We start from the raw sequence: 19,315 nt of genomic DNA, 5'->3' as shown, positions 1-19,315 counted from the left end.
CACTAATGAGCAGGCACCAAGAAAAAAACCAATGTGCAGTTTTGGTATATGTGGTACAATAGCTTTACCCCTTTCAGATGCATCACAGACAGAACCTTAGGGCATAACAATTGCCTTGTTTCAGTTGTATCACAGGCTGATTAATAGAAAACAGAATCATGAACCCTTTAGAGATGCTTTTTGCAAGAAATCCCTAGATGTAGGATAAAAACTAACATTCTTCTCTCTTTATACACACATGTATGCACAGTACTTGCTAATAATCTGGCAGCCTACCAAGTAATGGGCTGAGAGGCAGGATACTTTCAAGAATAATAAAGTTATGTCATCCATGGTTATGAACCACTTTGCCAATATACTGTTTGTATTTAAACATGGTTCAAGCTTTAACAGCTACAAGTTCTAGCTTTAACTACAACACTGCTATGAAAAATTTAAATTCAATTTGGAAAAACCTTGTATTCATCTGTTACAAGTTTTGGGCTTCTTTGGACAGCATTTAGCTAAGAGTATATTTGGAAGTGACTTGGAAAGGGCAGTGTCAAATGCAAGCACATCTGAACATGTGTGATTTGTCAAAAGTGGAAATTTCACATAAGGCCACATTAAACATCTAGCAAGTCTATCTCCTATAAACCATGCGTTTAACAATAAATCATATAGACTTCTCACATACACACTGCTGACACTGCCATAATCAGAGCTCCAAGAGGAGACTTGAGTGGCCCTTTACAGCTTGTAATGTCACAAACCTATTGGTATTCCTTCAATGCAAGGAAAGACTAAATATATTCCTTTCAAGAGTACGGCCAGCTCTACAGTTCTGCTTTTGCTATATTCAGTCACTCTCCCATCAGAACCACAGCCTGACATACTAGTACCAAAACCTTACCTTTACCCACACCACATGTCTGATGGATTTGTCTAAAGTGATTTGGTGAAATAAAGCAGCTCTGTTCATGACTCGGTGTACAATTAAAATGACAGAAGTTAAATTTACTGGAAACCATGCACCTAGCAGATGCAAGCAACTAAAACCTTGTAAATCCTAGGGGTCTGCATGAAGATCAAAAATACAGGGCATCTTCACTGCTGCTGAAGTACCCTCCCCAGAATCCTACTCAATTACAGCCTGAGTTCCTTTGCTCAGAGGTCAAGTTACCACAAGCTGGTACTGCTGCTGGTTTCTTTAACCAACAGTTTTGTGACAAATACCTGCTCTTCAGTCCTCAAATGAAGCTAGCAGCCAGCTGAACTATTTGGGGATAGTACTTCTTTCTGTTGAAATACCCTGTAGAAAATCTTCCTTTAATAACTACAGTATTGCATTTGATAAAAAGGTGCCCCAGCTAAAAGGTGTCACTCAAAGAGCATTTCCTTTCGCTGTATACACTCACTTCTTAGGTGAAACAGATTCTTCCAGCATGGTTGACTCCTCATCACCTTCAAGTCCAAATCTATCTTTACTTTGTTTCTGGAGGGGAAATAAAAATAAAAAATTGTTGTTAGACAATGTGTGCTGCTTTTTGCTTTCTTTCCACCATTTCCTCGTCATTTATCTGAAACCTAGTCAAATAATCTGCAGCGTCATGTCTGGTGCTGAACACCATGCTTTTTTGGCAGTGTGTGACAAAATACCCTCTAACTCAGAAGACGTGCTCTTCAGCATCTGACAGACTAGGTCCTAAGCCGTGGCAGATTAAGTGTGTAAAGGAAAAAAGCCTATTGGTGCCTTTTTGCACGAAGGTATAAAGAAAGTGCCGAGATACTGGCTTTTCTCACAAAAAGTGTTCGGAGGACTGAGTGATATGCAACAACAGCAAATCCTGGTGCAGATCGGATACATACCATGCCTTTTCCCATTCTCTTCTAACTCAGGAGCATTAGACTGGCTCAGGTAACTAGAACTCAGCTACAAGTCATATTTAGCATCCTGAAATGTATTGTATGATGTTACCTACCACTAGGAAATACATATCCATAGTAAAGATCATGGAATCACAGAATCCTAGAATGGTTAGGGTTGGAAAGGACCTTAAGATCATCTAGTTCCAACCCCCCGCCATGGGCAGGGATGCCTCACACAAGACCATGTTGCCCAAGGCTCTGTCCAACCTGGCCTTGAATACTGCCAGGGATGGAGCATTCACAACTTCCTTGGGCAACCCATTCCAGTGCCTCCCCACTCTCACAGTAAAGAGCTTCTTCCTTAGATGATAAATTTAATACTGTATGCAAGTTATTTTACCATAGCTACTTCAACTTCTGGATATTTACTTCCATATTAATGTGAAATAAAAATATATCGAGATTCAAAAAAAAAGGTAAAAGTTACTCAAGTTCAGGGTTCCTTGTCAACTGGTAGATGACCTATCACTAAAATTGCAGGACAGGAGTGGTTGGGGAGTAATATTTGACAGTTGGAAACTGCACGCTTCTCATTCGCATCATGAAGCATCATGGGGGTTTATTACTTAACCTGTTCCTAATCCAGTCATTTTAAAACTGGCTGTGTCAGCAGATTGCAAAGAAGAAATCTAAGAACTGGAAGGGAGTGGAAATACATCTGTATTCTATCAAGACAGAAAGGCTGCTTTCATTTTGCATTAGAGAGTGAAGCTACTTTTGAATCAAGTTTTAAACCTTCTATAGAAATCTGCAGTTTATTTAACATTTATTAAATCTGAGACTGACAGACTTGGCGAAAAAAACACGTACAGTGAGGAATTCTGGCAATCCTCCTCAACCTCTGATTTCATAACACAGTATTGTTACATTCTACACTGTTCACATGAACGACGACAATAAATTCTTCTGCTTTCTGTCATTTCTTTACCTTTAAAATCTATTACAGCAAATAATGATGTAGTTTGGTCAAAACTTCATAAGCAAAAAAATTTGTCAAGGAGCAACCAGTGCTTTTTGAAACACCTCACTTTTCTGTACAAGAGGTTAGAGAATGACCATTCAGCTCCATGTTTGTTTGCAAAACTCCTATTTTTTTGCTGTTGCATTTAATTACTTGTGAATATTTTGAGGGCTGGAGATGCCAATCAGCCTCTCATCAATCCTGCCAGGCACACGCCATAAAAACAAGTTTCAAGATAATCTGGCCTCTTCACTCTTGATGTTATCCCTCTCTCTACACAATTGAGATGTAATTCTTTGCTTTACTGATCACAAATTATTAAAGCAATATAACAGCTTTGATGCATTATATGCAAGAGCTGCTGGACCACTATTGTTTAGTCCTTAATGTAGTGTTAAACGTTCCTTCCAGGGGATTTCTTCCCACCTGATTCACCATTGTGGTCCACAGCTTAAAACACATAGTTGAAGCTTAGGACTTTTCTCTGGGTATACACTCATAGTCAGCAGTCCACCTTCCAGACAGAAAAACAAAGCTCAAGTGTGCCGTACTGAGCCTGACCCATACTACCACTATAGTTAATAGCCTCGATATTTTCCAGAAGCACTCACTGAAGTTATAAGGGAAGAGCTTAAAGTTTAAAATAAATAGCATCAAAACATAAGATACAACACTGACTTCATGAGAGAAAGAGAACTGCAGCTTGCACACATTTGAGCTTTTGCACTGCTGTACAGTGATTTTTACTGCACTTTTACTAGATTATCTTGGTACTTTACCTTCTTTAGGATGATATCGATGTAACCTGCTATTAACTGAGAGATCTGTTCTCCTTCAGTGGTCTGTACTGAGTAATAGCTTTCCTGATATTCCCCAAAATCCTGAAGGAGGAAAAAAAAAATAAAATATCCCTCTCAGTACCAAATATGAAAGAATTTAAGTTTTAAAACTGTTTGTACGGACATTTTATTACATGCAACAGTAAGTGAAACTGCTCCAAGATTCTAAGCCAGTCTATATATGGAGGGTGAGGCAGAAGAGGAGAAGGATGCTTTTTATTGCAGCTCAATAACAGATGTATCATAAATTGAAATGCCCATTCTCAGTCTGACTTTATCAGACTCAGTCACTGAAGGATGGAGAAAAGTCTTCAGAATTTTATTCTAAAGCATTATCACCCATGCAATTGGAAGTTTAATGATTAAAGTGAATATAATTTTCCATCCACTGCCTCTTGCTTTACCACTTCAAACAACATTTTCATAACCAAAATGAATGTTGCAGAGGTCTGTTATGGACCAAATAATTAACAAAACATCACATTCAGGAAAATTCTTCAAATCCATAAATGTCAAATGTATTACTGAACCATCACAAAGTGCATTACAAATGGCAAGCACCTTAAGGGTTTAAAAAACAAGTGTGAATAATGATGTTTTCTTCACTGTTTTAGTGGTTAGGCACAAAACAGTTTTAAACAGTGTTTTTTGAAAAGATTTATACAGTACTTTTGGGGAACTGGTCTGTCTAGAAATGTCAAAATACAGATTTATTTTAGACACCAATATGGGCCAGTTTATTAGTTTAGGACTCTCTGACTCTACATAATCCTAGAACATTACAGACATTACACTGAAGAAACTGTTGTAAATATAAGTCCATCTTCCTTTCTCCTTGCCACATAGATCCCTCTTCCTCTGAATATATACAAAGATTACCAGAGTGAAGCTTTTAGGCGAGGCAGCCCAGCGTTTCACAGTTGTCAGTGGCCATTCCTGCAGCACTTCCTTGGTCCTCTCGTCCACACGCATCACTGAGTCTTTGGTAACACCCAGCAAACGAGGAACCAGCTTGTTTTTGCCTTTCATTTTTTCCTAAAACAAAATGTGAAAAATTGTTTTTCATTCAAATGGAGCTTGCCATTGGAGAAAGGAAAAGCATGATGGAATATACTGACAGAAGGAAGCACCTGGCATGCAGACTAGGACAATTTAAAACTCCAGGCTCAGTTTGTCAGGTCACAGGCAGTGATTTTCAAGCAATGCATTAACATTAAGCAGCTCGGGTCTTTACTGGATCTTTACTATGCAGTTCAAAAGACACTCCCTCTTCTCCCTCCTCCAGGAAACAGAAGCATTTTAGGGATTGTGGTAACTAATCTTTGGCCTCTGTAAAACCTTAACAGCTGATGAAGCTGTTCTTTCAATGCAGTTTTTCAGCATGCAATTTGTATTCTCATTAAACTTATAAACAGCACCAACTTAAGAGTTCTTTGTGAATATTTTTCTGAAGACAGTACTTTGTTGCTTATCAAAAGGAAAAGAAGAAATGTCGATTTACAGAATTTAAATTATGACAGACCCAACTTTCTGGAAGCAGTATGACAAGGATCTACACTGAAATTATAATTCTGTCCCATATGTAATTTATACCTTTTTCCTAATGCTATTTTCAGACAGAAGGCTGAAAGAACATCTTTGACCTTTGCTTAGTGAAGAATCTGAAGTGAATACATAACCAAGCATACAGTATGATCACAGCAAGATCTACATTACCTTAACAAGAAAAAAGGACACTCCGTAGGTCCGCAGGGAGCGGGCTAGCTTCACATACTTCACTTTGGCTTCTATTTCAGTCATCTCACCACAGTTTTTGTGCTCCTGTAATGAGAGTTCAGTATCACTTAGGCAGAAACAATGCTTTCTGGAAACAAACAAAAAAAGGGTTTAGCTTTTATCGTTTTAAGGATCCTTAGTTATTAATCATTACAACCAGAGTATTTGAAAACAATACTGGCTAAAAAGTGTTAGCAGTACTGCATCCTGTAGTTCCTCACAAAGGAGAACATAACCTGTGCACCATGAGGTTTCATAAATTAACACCTCTTTACTCAGCTTTTAAAAATAATTTAAAAGTTCCAGCACCCATATTTTTTCCAAGGAACAGACTATTTATTCCTTTTTTGTGCCCAAACATTCTTACTCATGAAGGCATCACACCTTGTAACTGACCATTTCTCATCTCTTGTAGGTTCTTCCAATGGGCTTTTTTTGCCAGTTGCACTGTTATCTACAATTTTTTTCCATCACGTGAAAAGAATTCTACAGATGAGGAAGCAGCAATGATTTTTCTAACTAATTCATCCTGAAATACTCTTCTAGGTTTGTCTGATAACTCTCAATTTCGATTTATTACTTTAACAATTTACTCATTAGTCAACTATTACCTGGAAGCAATGGCAGCTACCAATATTATGTATTCAAACTTCATCTCAGCATCTGCTGTCCTACCCTAGATCATTCTTCTTAAAACCCTCTCCCTGTGTCCTGCTGTTTAAATACTGTTTGTGGGATCCCCATCACATCGCATCTTCCCCTTGCACTCTTCTGAACTACTGGTTGCTGCCTCTCACGCTGACTGATGGCAGCTGGGGGAGCACCAAGAACATGGGAAACACTTTGCTACTCCAATGTAAGTTACCATCTTGACAATGGTCCACAGAGAAGCACTAGCACGAGCAACTGCAACTCCAAAAAGCCTTTTTCACCCCAAGGACATAGACTGATAATGTCTCTCAAGTTCAGTGCACAGAGAACACAAGTTGGATCCAACAGAGCAAGGAGCCCAAATGTAGTCACTGCAGATGGAGTATTTGGTGAAAATCAGCTGCCAAACAGTGTTATACCTCAGGGCAACAGCTGATTTTTATCAGAAAGACAGCTTGCTTATTCTACCTTGCTATTGTATCTTTGCCCAGCATCAGTGCCCTCACTGATGAGCTTCTTATCAATGCACTGAAGCATGTAATGATTGAAACTACTCATAGATCATATTTGAAATGAATAAAAATCACATGCTATGACTAGCATGATACAGCAACACTTAGAAGTGAATGAATCTTTCTTTCCTTAAACTGCAACATCATTGCCATTAGCTAAAGGGACAGAAAAGCATTAGACATACTCATTTATGAAGCGGTACTATAAGCTCCAGGTAGAACAGACTTACTGAGCTACACAATTCCTAGACTTGGAGTGTAACACATAGGAAACTATATGACCTGTTCCTGCTCTTCAACTCATCTCCCAGGCTGTGATCACGGATCACTGGTATGTCCTTCCAGTAACCATATGACTCGATTTTAGCTGTTGACCTCAGATTTTTTCAACTTGTATTGTATTGCCAAAAATATTTTTCAGTAGGCACAGATATTTAGTGCATCTACAGTACTCAGAGACCACTTCCAACAATACCAGTACATTTTACACTCAACTGCTTCAGTCTTTTACAACTGCATGATTCCCAGACACATCACTGAACTCGAGCACTAGTGAGCAGAACTCTGTGTTACTTGAAGCTCATGCTTGAATAACGAAGGCATGAAATTAAAACTAGTTGTCCTAAATGTGCTTCTATTTTAGTACAAATACATATCCTTACATTTCAATGCATCAGAGAAAAAGGTCTTAAGAATATTGAATATTCACTCTCTACCCTTCAAAGTACACTGAATAATCATTGGTGAAGCAAAAAGGATCAGGACAATAAATGTGCTGAAGAAGGAAAAGAAAAGCTGACAAATTCTTTACACTTGATTTTCTGATAGTTATATAATTCAAGCATACACAGAGTATAATTCTGTGAAAGCCTGTATTTTTCTCATAAAGGAAGTGAAGATATAGTAAGTTTTTCAGTCTCAAAATTACCTGAAATATTCTCTTTTCAGCCCCTCTTTGTTTGGTATATTCTTTAGGCAGGAATTCTTTTAGGCTAGAAAAAAGAAAAAAGAATCTATAGTTAATGGTGCCTTCCCAAGGAGGGATGCTTCCCATGCTCCTTTATAGGCAGTAAGTCCCCCAAGCTTCCTAAAACAGGCATAAAATACCTATACAATGAAACAAAATTCTGGCTAAGTAGGGTGAGAGCAAGAAAGTAACTTACATACTTCAGAAAAACACTTCAGTTACGTCCCCATGTAAGACCCCTTCATGTTTTAAAAAGTCATCAACAGTAAGTAATAGCTGGGACATTTTCCTTTCTTAAACTACATGATATCTCTCAGCAGCTCAGAGGGGTTCATATCTGAATTTAAATACTCTCATTGTGATCGGGGGGAAGAAGGGGACATCAAAGATTAAGCCAGCTCTGTGTCTGAGCTCAGACACTGCCACTACTTTCCAGTAGCACTTTGATTTACTGATGCGTGGGACCAAGTTCTTCCTCTGTGACTTTCAAATGTTAGAACACTACTATTTTACTGAAAAATTGCAAAGCCATGTAAGTTGATACTTAGTACCAGTCACTTTCTCAAAAACAAACTACAAAACCCACCAGTCCTAATTTCTGTAGCACTCAGCTACTAATGGTGTCAGAATACAAAGTAAACTAAGTCAGTCCAGCCTCCATGGTAGAGTTTAGTCAGAATCTTTTAACACCCCACTGGTACTTCCTTGCTGTAGAATGAAATAAACCCTTTATCTTAGCCAAACACCAACCCAACTTGAAAACATATCAACACAGTGCTTTAGCAAACATCAGTTCCTTTGTGGATTGCACTTTCCCATGTGGAACACTCTACTCTGAAGAAACTATGTCACATATTGAGCAGTTCACTTTCAGTCTGAGGAAACTTCCACAATTCAAAAAACTGGTTTCTAAGGTTCCCCCCTGCTTTGGACAATTGAGAATCACAGAAAAAGTATGACTGGAGAATCCCCTTCTCGTTTTGATTTATTCAGTAAGCAAGCACACTATTAACACAGAAAGCTAGAACTATCTACTATCACAGAAAGGTTCTTTTGCATAAAGCTCTAGCAATATAAAACAAAGTAAGAACAACTGTCCTTCCTGATCTTTCTTCCAATGCTCCAGTAGATATATCACACTAATACATGACAATGAAATCTCAGGACTTATTTTCACAGACACATCATTGGGTGGGGAAGGCTGAAGAGACAAATTTGTTTTGTATCCATTTGCATGTAAGGACTGTACACTTACACGTGCATGTAAGGACTGTTTTTCATTAGCATAAAGGTAAAGCCAGTGCTCTTGAAAAAGACAGTTTAAGACAGGAAACCAGGCTAGATTAATGAATTGAGCTTATGGGCACCAATTGTGCTTGGAAAGAAAAAGTCAAAGCGAGCAGTTTCAGGTGCTCCTTTCCTATCCACGTATGACTAGTGTAAGTTCTTGATTAGACATTCTCTCAGCAAATTTAAACACTGTGTGCCCTTGTAGATACGATGCAAAACTTCAGCTGTATGAGGAAGGGCATGAAGAAGGACTATTTGCAACTTGATAATTTAAGAGCTTTCACAATTTACTTTGGCATGACCTTCAAGAAAATTCCTACAACCAAAGTGTCAACAAGTTGCAGGTAATAATCTTCATCTGTACCAAGAATAATTTATCAATGACAAAAAAGGATACAAAAGTTCTCTCTATAAAAATATATTGCAGACATGGCAAACTAAATCAAGCTGTTTCAAAACAACACTATAAAATATTAACACTGTTCTGTTACATGCTGTTTTCAGTATGAGCTGACAGATTCTGCTTAAGGGAATCTGTAGCATGTTCAGGTTTCACTGACGAGTGAATGGACACCTCTCGAATGTCTTTCACACACTGAGTTACAGCATATAGTTTACATAAAACATAACTACTTTCATACTTGAAAAGAATCGGCATTCACCCACCAAAGAGTAGGAAATAGTTGGATGAAGCTTAAAAAAAAAGCTCAAACTTGTTCAAAAAGAAGAAGAAAACAACTATAAAGTTTTTTTTTTTCTGAAAGGATGACAGATGTATTTTCAGGGGAAAAAAATAATCAGCATTTATCAGTAGTATTTATATCTATTGTTCATAATGGTCAGGAGCACTCGGCTTCTTGAGCCTCACAAAACAAAAGCATGAGGTTTCACAGAAAGACTGCATGAAGGCTACGTACAGCCAAATGCATACAACACTAAATCATAAACATGTATACTTGAAATCAGAGGGCAGTGACTAAGGACTTACAGTTCTGGATCAGGCCCCTCTACAGACAGCAGAAAGAGAATTACTTCTAAACTGGAAATCCTTAATTTTATGCAACTGTCTGCACACCAGCACAGTGAGTGATTACACTCAGTGACCTGCAAGGCTTGATCCTGATGCAGTCAAAGCCCATTTAAATGAAAAGAAACCAACAGTAAGGAAATTTCTCTGCAGAAAATAACAAGGTGCTGAATTTTGGAATTCCAGTTCTAAATGATTTCCATTGGAGTAATGTTCGCTTTCTAACATACAGTGCAGTTATTTATACATTTCATTTCTGTTAGGATTAAGAAGATAACACACTCTATATGTGTGGTGACTTCATTCTGTGATGGAATTCAAACTATCTAGCATTGCATACTAAGTGGCAATATCATCCAGCCAGTAGTTTCAGTCCACCATAAAACACAGTTACTATAGGGGAGCTTAAAAAAAAAAAAAGGAAAAAAAATTAAATCTTGACACTAGAGAAGACCAAGTAGAACCCCCAGAAAAAACTAGAATCATTTCCAGCAACAGAACTCTGCGCTGCAGTGTGCAAAACTGCTGCTTAAGTTTGTGGGGAATTATTGCTTTAAAAATTAAAACCAACTCTTGCTGGGAACATCTAACTCTTTAAATCATTACCATGACACAACAGTAGCTTGTGATGAGGTAATACCCTAATGGTTTGCTGCAGGAATACTCTTGAGTGAGTGGAGGGAGAAGGGAAGAATAAGTAGACAATGGACAAGTCCCAGAGGAAGACTGTTGTGTAACTCGTCACAGTTATAGGGAATAAGAACCATGAGTACACTGAAGCTATTACACTAGGTCCCCATAATTCAAGACATAAGTGTCTCTACTGGGAAAGGTTCCTGGGCCAACCAGTAGCAGACAGCACAAATAGAAGTTAATTATTACTTGGAACTGAAGGATGTTTCTTCACATGGTTTGTCTGCATAATTGAACTGCTACTTCTGGAAAAGCTTTCAATAGCGAAGTGTTTCAAACCAACAGTGTTGCAGCATTGCACGTTCCAAAACAAGCCACCATCTTCAGGTGATTCCCGAGATACAGTAAACCCCAGACTCAGGCTCACAAAGAAAGTGTAAGAGTCAGCACTGAGCACTCAGCCAGTGGAACAGGACAGAAACCAAACATGCACCCACTGTTTTGTGCATCCCATTAGGGTATCCGTGAGCCTCATAGGCAGGCAAGGCTTGATGGACTGTGCAGTAAATAGCTTAAATAGCTTTCTTTTACCTTCCTACATTCCTTTCCTCAGACTCCGGCCCTCAGTTAATTCTACTGCAGGAAAACCAATCAGAAAATCAAAATCAGTAAAAAAGTTGAACATTTCAGACAAACTAAACTTGCCCTGCTGATAGCAGTTAAGTTTCACAATAAAGATTAAAGGATGGGTCACTTGTAAGCAGGACTCCTGTCCGCATCTGAAACAAAGTGCGCAGTTCCAGATCTCCATTCATATAACATAATGAGAGGGTGAATCTGAGCAACTAATTAATGTCACTAAAGAAGTTCGTAAAATTCAACCTCCACACACAGCAACATTAACTCTATTCAAATGACAAAGCATCTTTCCATTCAAGTACTTACCTAGCAAATCAGAACATCTGTGATACATACTGATGTACGCTTAATTCACCCATGGCATTACTAAATGCAGGCAGAATCATAGAATCATAGAATAGTAAGGGTTGGAAAGGACCTTAAGACCATCTAGCTCCAACCCCCCTGCCATGGGCAGTGGACTTCTACAGAAGAACAAAATCCCAGTCTTCCCCTATTACCAAGTGGTTGGGGAATCCAGCTGCATACTTAACTGGCACCCTGACGGAGCTGCCGCCCTGTGCTGCCTAATAAGCCACTGCCCAAGGTTCCCATATCAGTTTGGGTTGCTGATTTTTGCAACCAGGCTCTTTTCACAGCAAGATTGCTACAGAAAACACACTGATTCCGATTACCTCTACTTGGAGTACTTAAATGCATTTAGTCTGTGACAACTCAACATTAGTTACACTTGAGGTCACCCGAATTTAGAAGTTAGAAGTGTTTACTCTAAAAATCCAGGTTTGTGTTTGTGTTCTACATGAGGTCCAAACTGGATCTGCGCTTGAAAGCCTCCAAACTCGCAGGCCTTCTCAAAGGAGACAGGATGGGACCCATTCAGAATGTCATCACGAGCCTAAAGGAGGTAAGCAAAGGCATGTCAGGGACATCCAAAATAACTATTACATCTCTGAAATTCCTTGAAAGCTTAGACACGGCTCAAGTATTCAGCAACACACTTTCTGTCTCAATGGCTTGATTAATCCATTCTGGATGTGTTTATGACTAATAAAATAAATAAAGGGCTAGATTATTTTCTGGTGAATATTGATGGAGACTTATTGAAACCACGATTGTAACAACTTTCAAAAAGAGGACCTGACACCCATTTCTTGCCATACATGTATATAAAATACAACATATGTATATACACTTACGTGTATGTACACACACACATACAGAGAGAAAGATACATGTGTGTGTACATGCACACATATAAAAGCTTTTACATCTTACCACCTCATAAGAGCAGGGAAAACAATCTGCACATCTAGTAAGTAAAAACCAGATCACTATTGTAGAAACGGCAACACCAAAAGGCAAACAGCATTTTCCTTCCTGATGTTTAAATTTAGTGGTCACTCATTGATCCATAAACATGGATAAAATAATGGATAAACATGGATAAAACAATAAAAAGATAAAACAATGACAAGGCAGAATCAACACATACTGTTGTAACAGTCACCGGAAAAAAAACAACTAAGTGGCATGAGAACAGCTCAATGTTATGCAGTCCTCTAAAATGCTTGAAAAATGTACTGCAGTCTTACAAGCAATGCCATCTTTATCTTTTGCCTCGGAGTTTTAAAATGTAATTTAGACCAATCCCATTTGAATCGGCTGCAAGTATAACAAATGAACACTGCAATATTTGTTTTGTTGGCTGGTTTGTTGGGGCTTGTTGGACTGCACTACAGGCCACTGCAATGGAGCCTTCAGTTAAATGGATCTTCTGCATAAAACTCAGCTTTGCTAAGATATTTACAGTACCTCTAACAGATCAGGGAACCTGCCTAGGTAGACTCCCGCTGTGTTACATGATACTATTACGAACAGGAAGCCTGCCTGCCTTGTGTGCTGTCTAGGCTGAAGATTAGAAAGGGAATGCAGAAGCAGCTCTCACACTGATCAGGTGGAAAAGAGATGAGGAGCAGAAAGCTGGTTGCAAGACTGACCTGAGATTCCATATTACAGAGAAAGCATCACCTATAGAAGAGAATGGGGAGAAGAACTAAAAAGAACAACTTAAAAAGACATTCATGAATTTTAAGGAAACAGGATGTAAAAGTCGGCAGATTTTTGACTGAGTCCTTATTGGGTTGAAAGTATTTGATTAAGAAAAAAATCAGCAAAGCCTCTGCACTATCATGTGTTCTTGTAGTGATAGAGAGAAAACATAAACTCAAAGCACATCCAGAACTGGAATTCTAGCAGATGGAGTATTTCAGCAACAAAACGTTTGTAATTAACCTACACAGGTTTCCACAGACAAGACAGAACCCGTACTTTGGCCCACGTACTGTACCTGAACATAAAGCAAATTAAGCTGAACAGGATCTCTTGAATCTACGTTTTGGTCTGAATAAAAGAACTTTCGCCTCAACAGTAGTGTTTCATTTTCATCGACTCCTTGTTCTCTGAACGTTCGGCTATGATCCAGCCAATTTACTGTAACAGAACCAGACATGCACATAGTTAAACACCTACCGCTGCCAGTGTGAAAAGCCGATGTGAAAATCATGTGAAAATTGTTATTTCCACTGGAGGGGGAAAACACTGCAAAAAAGTGTTCCTTTCATTTCTGTTTCTAATTATTAGTGTTGAAGATGGCTACAAATGAGAACTGAAGAACAGCGCTGCTGAGAAACAAGAATTTGCTATGGCATAAAACATCATTAATATTGTTGAAGAAACAACTACAGTAACCTTTCAATACTACATTTAGGTCTTCAAAGCTTCATTGCAAAATTACTTGAAAGTTGACCACATTTTCCCCCTAAACCCAATCATTCTGATTACTCTTCTTATCACTGATTGCAATTTTTAAACATCTTCCTGCTAGTCACAGTTAATCAAATACTGTCCTAGTTCTTTGACAAGCTCCATTTACACTTAAAATTTGTCCCTTCAAAGACAAAACTCCCCTTTGATGGCTTTCAGAAGGCATCAGTATTTAAATAGCCAACTTTACTGAAGAGGAGCAAAAGGTCATTACAGAAATGACCCTTCCCACTTAGGTTACAAGTCCCCTACCAAAAAAGTAACAAAACACACTTCAAAAGACCTGCTAACTCTTACAACTAGATGCAACAACTTGCCCATTTACCTAATATTAAAACTGATGACACTTGAAATCAGAGGGCAGTGACTAAGGACTTACAGTTCTGGATCAGGCCCCTCTACAGACAGCAGAAAGAGAATTACTTCTAAACTGGAAATCCTTAATTTTATGCAACTGTCTGCACACCAGCACAGTGAGTGATTACACTCAGTGACCTGCAAGGCTTGATCCTGATGCAGTCAAAGCCCATTTAAATGAAAAGAATATACATAAAACGGTGCAAAAATATAGGTAGGGATCAACTGAGACACACTGAAGAATCTAAAAAATGCATTCCCGTATGGTTTTCTTGCACTGCACTGCGGAAAGATATTAATTGAAGAATTATCCTGGAATACATCACTTACAATCATCATCTGTATGAAGCTTTGCTTTCAATTTTTCCATTTTTCTTTCATCACGCAACAATGTCCTGTCTTTCTTAAGTGTTCCTGTACTCTCCTCTTTCTTTTCTTCAATGCTCTCCTGGATTAAGGAATATTCCTCATAATTTGTTATTCCTGGAATCATAAATAAATCCAGTGCTTGTAACAATAAAAATTTAATATATTTTAGTACAGGTGAAATATTCTTCTCTATATATTAAACTACCAATGACTGATTTCAGATACAGTAAAATATTGCAGATGAAATGCTGAATCAGTGTACGGGGTATGAGATCCCAAGAATAATCTACAACTTCTGCACTCAAGACACCTCTCCAATATCTGGCATTATCCTTAAAATACATCATTCCTCTGTCATATGTTGCATTTGCCACTTTTGGAAAGATATTAAGGTTTTTTTAGTCATCTCCCAAGAGAAGCTGCCAGCTTAAAAACATGATGGAATTTAAAATAGCAGTAAATTCCAAAATGGGGACATGCCATAGTAAATTTCCTTTCATGGATGCCTACAACTGCTTCCTGAGAACTGAGTCATTTCAGCTTGCCCACCATGTGAGGAAGAAATATGGCAGAGCAGACTGAGGAATAGAAATGTGAAATAAATGAGTTTTAAAACTCAACTCTTCCCATGAATTTTACACGTAACTGACTCAAAAAAAACAGTTCACAACATTTAGCATATGTGCTAAGCTGCTCTCATTTCTTTGTTCTGCCTGGGTTTTTTCCACTGCTTGCTAAAGCATGTTTGCGTTACACAGGAAAGCAAATTAAGTGTGCACCTACACGATCACATTCATGAAAATAAGTCAAACTAATTTCTTCAGTAAATTAGTTTCAGCACATTGGAATCCAGCATAGAAACACTTAAACGAGATTGAAATAGTTGAATTTAAATTTAGCTTCATTTACTTCCCAAGCAAATTAATCTAAATCAAATTAAGTCCACTTTTCTAAATGAGAATTAAGCATGGTTTAAGATGATTTAAGCTAATCCATGCTGGATGCATGTTTATAGTTAAATATGAATTAGTTTTCAAAATGTCTCTATTTAGGTAAATACAGACAGACTATAACCAATATGACACGTTTCTGACCAGCTGCTCTGGAAGGCTTCCATATGTTGTTACACAAATGATACTGTTATCAACTCTAAATCATAACAACATAGAGCCTTAAGTTTAGGGATATTTCAAGGTTAACAGTATTTTACCTTCTATCACATTAAAATTAAGTATAAATCTAATCTAATTCTCTACCACTAACCAGGAAAGCGTATGTAAATGTAACATACAATTAAAAAATTGTAATTATATTTTGTGCCTTTACCTGCTAGATACTGAAGTTTAAGGATATAAGCTAACTCTCTACAGACTTTCATAAAACCTGGAGAACAGATATCAAAGAAGTGTTTGGTAAATGTTAACTGATAACAAATTTAAATATTTTAACATATATGCCAGTAATTTCTGGTCAGTAATACATATAACATCATAAAAATCAAAATGCAAAAATGGCAGAAAAATTCTTAAGCATGTGGGTCCCAGAATCTTACCTATCCTGCTGCAAATGGTAACCAGCAATTCACCAACTGTCTTAGAATCATCCACCATGACTGTTTTCACTGAACCATCCAACATACGTATTTTCTGAGGTCTCTGCTTCTTTTTGTACTCCAGTATATCCTAGGAAGTAAACATCACTCTTTCTAAATGCTTTTGGAAGCCACCACAAACCAATCCACCTAGATGCCTAAACCAGGATTCCTTTACCAACCCCTCCAAGCTGCATTTTTCTTTGCTACAGTATAGGCAAACTTGCTTATATAGCAAACTTAAGAAGTGTTTTAGTTCTGCCAATGTAATTTTTTAAGAGCTCTTCCTAGCTGGCTAGACCAAAACCTAAACAGGGGAGGACAGATCAAAGTACGTTTGTGCTGCAAAAGCTAGTTTAGCATTTAAAAAGGATAGCAATGCCTTTTGGTTGTAAGCAAGTTGGCCATAATGTAAGCAAGTATGACCTCATCATATTTAGTATTTAAGAAGCCTACCCTGTATATTTGAGATGACCTTGCACTAAAGGTTATTATAAAGCTTATATTTTATTTTTCTGTTAATCATTCTATGAAGACATTACATAGCTCTCAGTCACAACTAGATGCAGTAGAACACTAACACAGCAAGGATGAGAAGTAGGCCAATTTCAGGAACAAACTCAAGACCCTCCTACACCTCCAAACACTAAATACTCTTCTTGCTCCTTAGGAAACAAGTTTTCTAACAACTTGCTGATGAAAAAAGCAACAGACTTGCACCATACCCCATTTCTCAGCATGTAATAATCCAGCGTTCTTCCAGCCTCCAGCCATATACCTTTTCGAGGATCATCATCCGATAAGAACAATCCATAGTCAGAGGCTGTGGAATAGAGGAGACAGACTCATCAAACCTAATAAAGCCAACACGATTTTATTCAAGGTTATTCAGCATCAGGGTTAAGCTTAAAGTTCAAACCAGGGTTACACTAAATTAACAATTAGCAGCATTGTGAATATGGTATGCACAGCATGGTAATGCTTTTAGTTATTAACTCATTTCAAACATTTCCCTTTGCACATTTTGGAGATGTCCAGCCATTCTTTTGTAATTCATGTGGTTGCTTCCTTTGCTGAGGCACAAAAATAAGTCTGCCCAGATTTTCCTAGAAAGCATTGCCACAAACATTGCTTTAGAAAGCATCCTTTGTAGAAAAACCTCTATCAGGACAGAAGGAAAAAAAAAGATGCAGCTACCTTCTGTCACTTAGAAATCTATTTGCACTTGGTGCCTTTCACTCCATGCCTTAGGTTTGGAAAAAAACAAACACACACACCCCCAAAACCACAAAACTACACACACACACACACACACTAAAAAAACAATCAAACAATAAAACAAAACAAATTCTCCAGCCTGAAAGATAAATGAAGGACAGAACAGTGTAAAAAAACTCACATGGGTCTATGTTTACTTTCAATTCAGCCAATGAATTTACTAAGGACAAACACAGGAACTCACCTTGCCCCGTTTGAGCCTCTGGCACTCGTTCACGAATAACTCGACAAGCATCATACACTGCAGTGGATGGTTCAAACTGCATCGTCTTCACTACATTGCAATGGCGGACACAGATCTTCAAGGAAAGAGCTACCATGGTGCCAGGTCACTTCAAGTTCCTACTGAAGTATCTGAAAAAGCAGTAACAGCATTCTTGCTTAGAGGTTTCCACTTCATGCTTTAATACACTCAACTTTTCATTAAAAATATTTTAATTTAGTTCAGAAGAATTCTATTTATTCAAAAGCAGTTCTACATAAGGTTTCACTAGCATCATCAAGCTAGAAACTGTCTAAACCACGGATTTTTCTTGGTGCATTGGAAATTCATCTTCCAAAACATTGTGTACACGTAAGTAAAGGTTTGTCTGAGGTATGTCAAACTGGTGTACAGGAAAACAATACACATACTGGATATACTGCCAACATTTTCACTACTGACAGAAAATGATTTTTCTCATGCCACACTTTTTTATTAGAGCATTTAGATCAGATGTTAACTAACAGCTTAGATTAACTTAAAGAAGTGGTGAGGCGCTGGCACAGGGTGCCCAGAGAAGCTATGGCTGCCCCATCCCTGGCAGTGTTCAAGGCCAGGTTGGACACAGGGGCTTGGAGCAACCTGCTCTAGTGGAAGGTGTCCCTGCCTGTGGCAGGGGGTTGGAGCTGGATGAGCTTTAAGGTCCCTTCCAACCCAAACCAGTCTGTGATTCTGATTCTATGATTTTCTTAGTATGCAACTTCTCCTTACTGAAGATTCTTGAGCATGCAAAACTTTGGGTTTTTGTGGCTTTTTCCAAGTCTCCACATATATCTGCTAGATGTTTTTATCCTGTTGCCCAGCTACCGAGAGCTTCAAAAATGAACTATTTTTCATTTCAGTTCTATTTCAGAAACTTCACTGAATTTAACAGCATTTGTCTACAGAAACAGGAAGCTACAGATGCATTTTGTTTTGTTTCATTTTGTAGATAGCCTGGGTTTTGTCTCAAGTGTCTTCCCTTGCTGTCATAACACTCCAAACTACTCTTCCATCATTAGACTTTCCACAGTGATCTCCAAGAACTCTTCAGTACTGAAGTCCTTCCTGCACAAATGCAGAATCTACCAAAATATCCAAATCCTTTTTGCATAAATTCATATATGTGTATTTTTAAATAGGAGGACGTGGGATTCTGTGGACTACTGATGATGATGATAATTTGAACAGGAGAAATTCCAGTAGTTCAACAAAAATTTGAACCCCGGTTGTGTATCTTTTTACAGCCCAGATACCCAGTTTGGCAAAATTTCCTTGAGGAATATGAAGAAACCTCAATGCACTGAGCTCAGTGATTGCAGCCCTTCTCCATGGCATAAGAGCTAAATCATTCTTCTACCGATAATCTTTAGGAGCAACTTTGGCTCTAAGGTGTCATCCTGCCTCCGTGTTTTTGGGGCAGCCCATCCATCTGCCTCTCAAAAGCATATCA

The 19,315-nt window shown here is 38.1% G+C and overlaps 1 protein-coding gene across 3 annotated transcripts in view; it reads right to left on the bottom strand.

The window, feature by feature from the left end:
* Positions 1-19,315, bottom strand: part of TLN2 (talin 2) — a 157,200-nt gene that overhangs the window by 73,062 nt on the left and 64,823 nt on the right. For 2 of the 3 annotated variants that reach the window (XM_030497733.1, XM_030497732.1), the window contains exons 4-14: positions 17,806-17,975; positions 17,069-17,166; positions 16,305-16,434; positions 14,714-14,866; positions 13,551-13,693; positions 11,971-12,098; positions 7,576-7,639; positions 5,425-5,529; positions 4,588-4,743; positions 3,649-3,750; positions 1,398-1,474 (exon numbers count right to left, since the gene is read on the bottom strand). In XM_030497733.1, the coding sequence (XP_030353593.1) occupies positions 1,398-1,474; positions 3,649-3,750; positions 4,588-4,743; positions 5,425-5,529; positions 7,576-7,639; positions 11,971-12,098; positions 13,551-13,693; positions 14,714-14,866; positions 16,305-16,434; positions 17,069-17,166; positions 17,806-17,941 (1,292 nt within the window). In that variant the 5' untranslated portion in view covers positions 17,942-17,975. Of the gene's footprint in view, positions 1-1,397; positions 1,475-3,648; positions 3,751-4,587; positions 4,744-5,424; positions 5,573-7,575; positions 7,640-11,970; positions 12,099-13,550; positions 13,694-14,713; positions 14,867-16,304; positions 16,435-17,068; positions 17,167-17,805; positions 17,976-19,315 lie in introns of those variants that run through there. The other variant, XM_030497734.1, reaches the window with a different exon arrangement.

This window comes from Strigops habroptila, chromosome 9, assembly GCF_004027225.2.
Source record: "Strigops habroptila isolate Jane chromosome 9, bStrHab1.2.pri, whole genome shotgun sequence".
In the NCBI taxonomy this organism is placed as follows: domain Eukaryota; kingdom Metazoa; phylum Chordata; class Aves; order Psittaciformes; family Psittacidae; genus Strigops; species Strigops habroptila.
The sequence above is the reverse complement of the archived record's forward strand: the minus strand, read 5'-3'. Positions and strand labels throughout refer to the sequence as shown.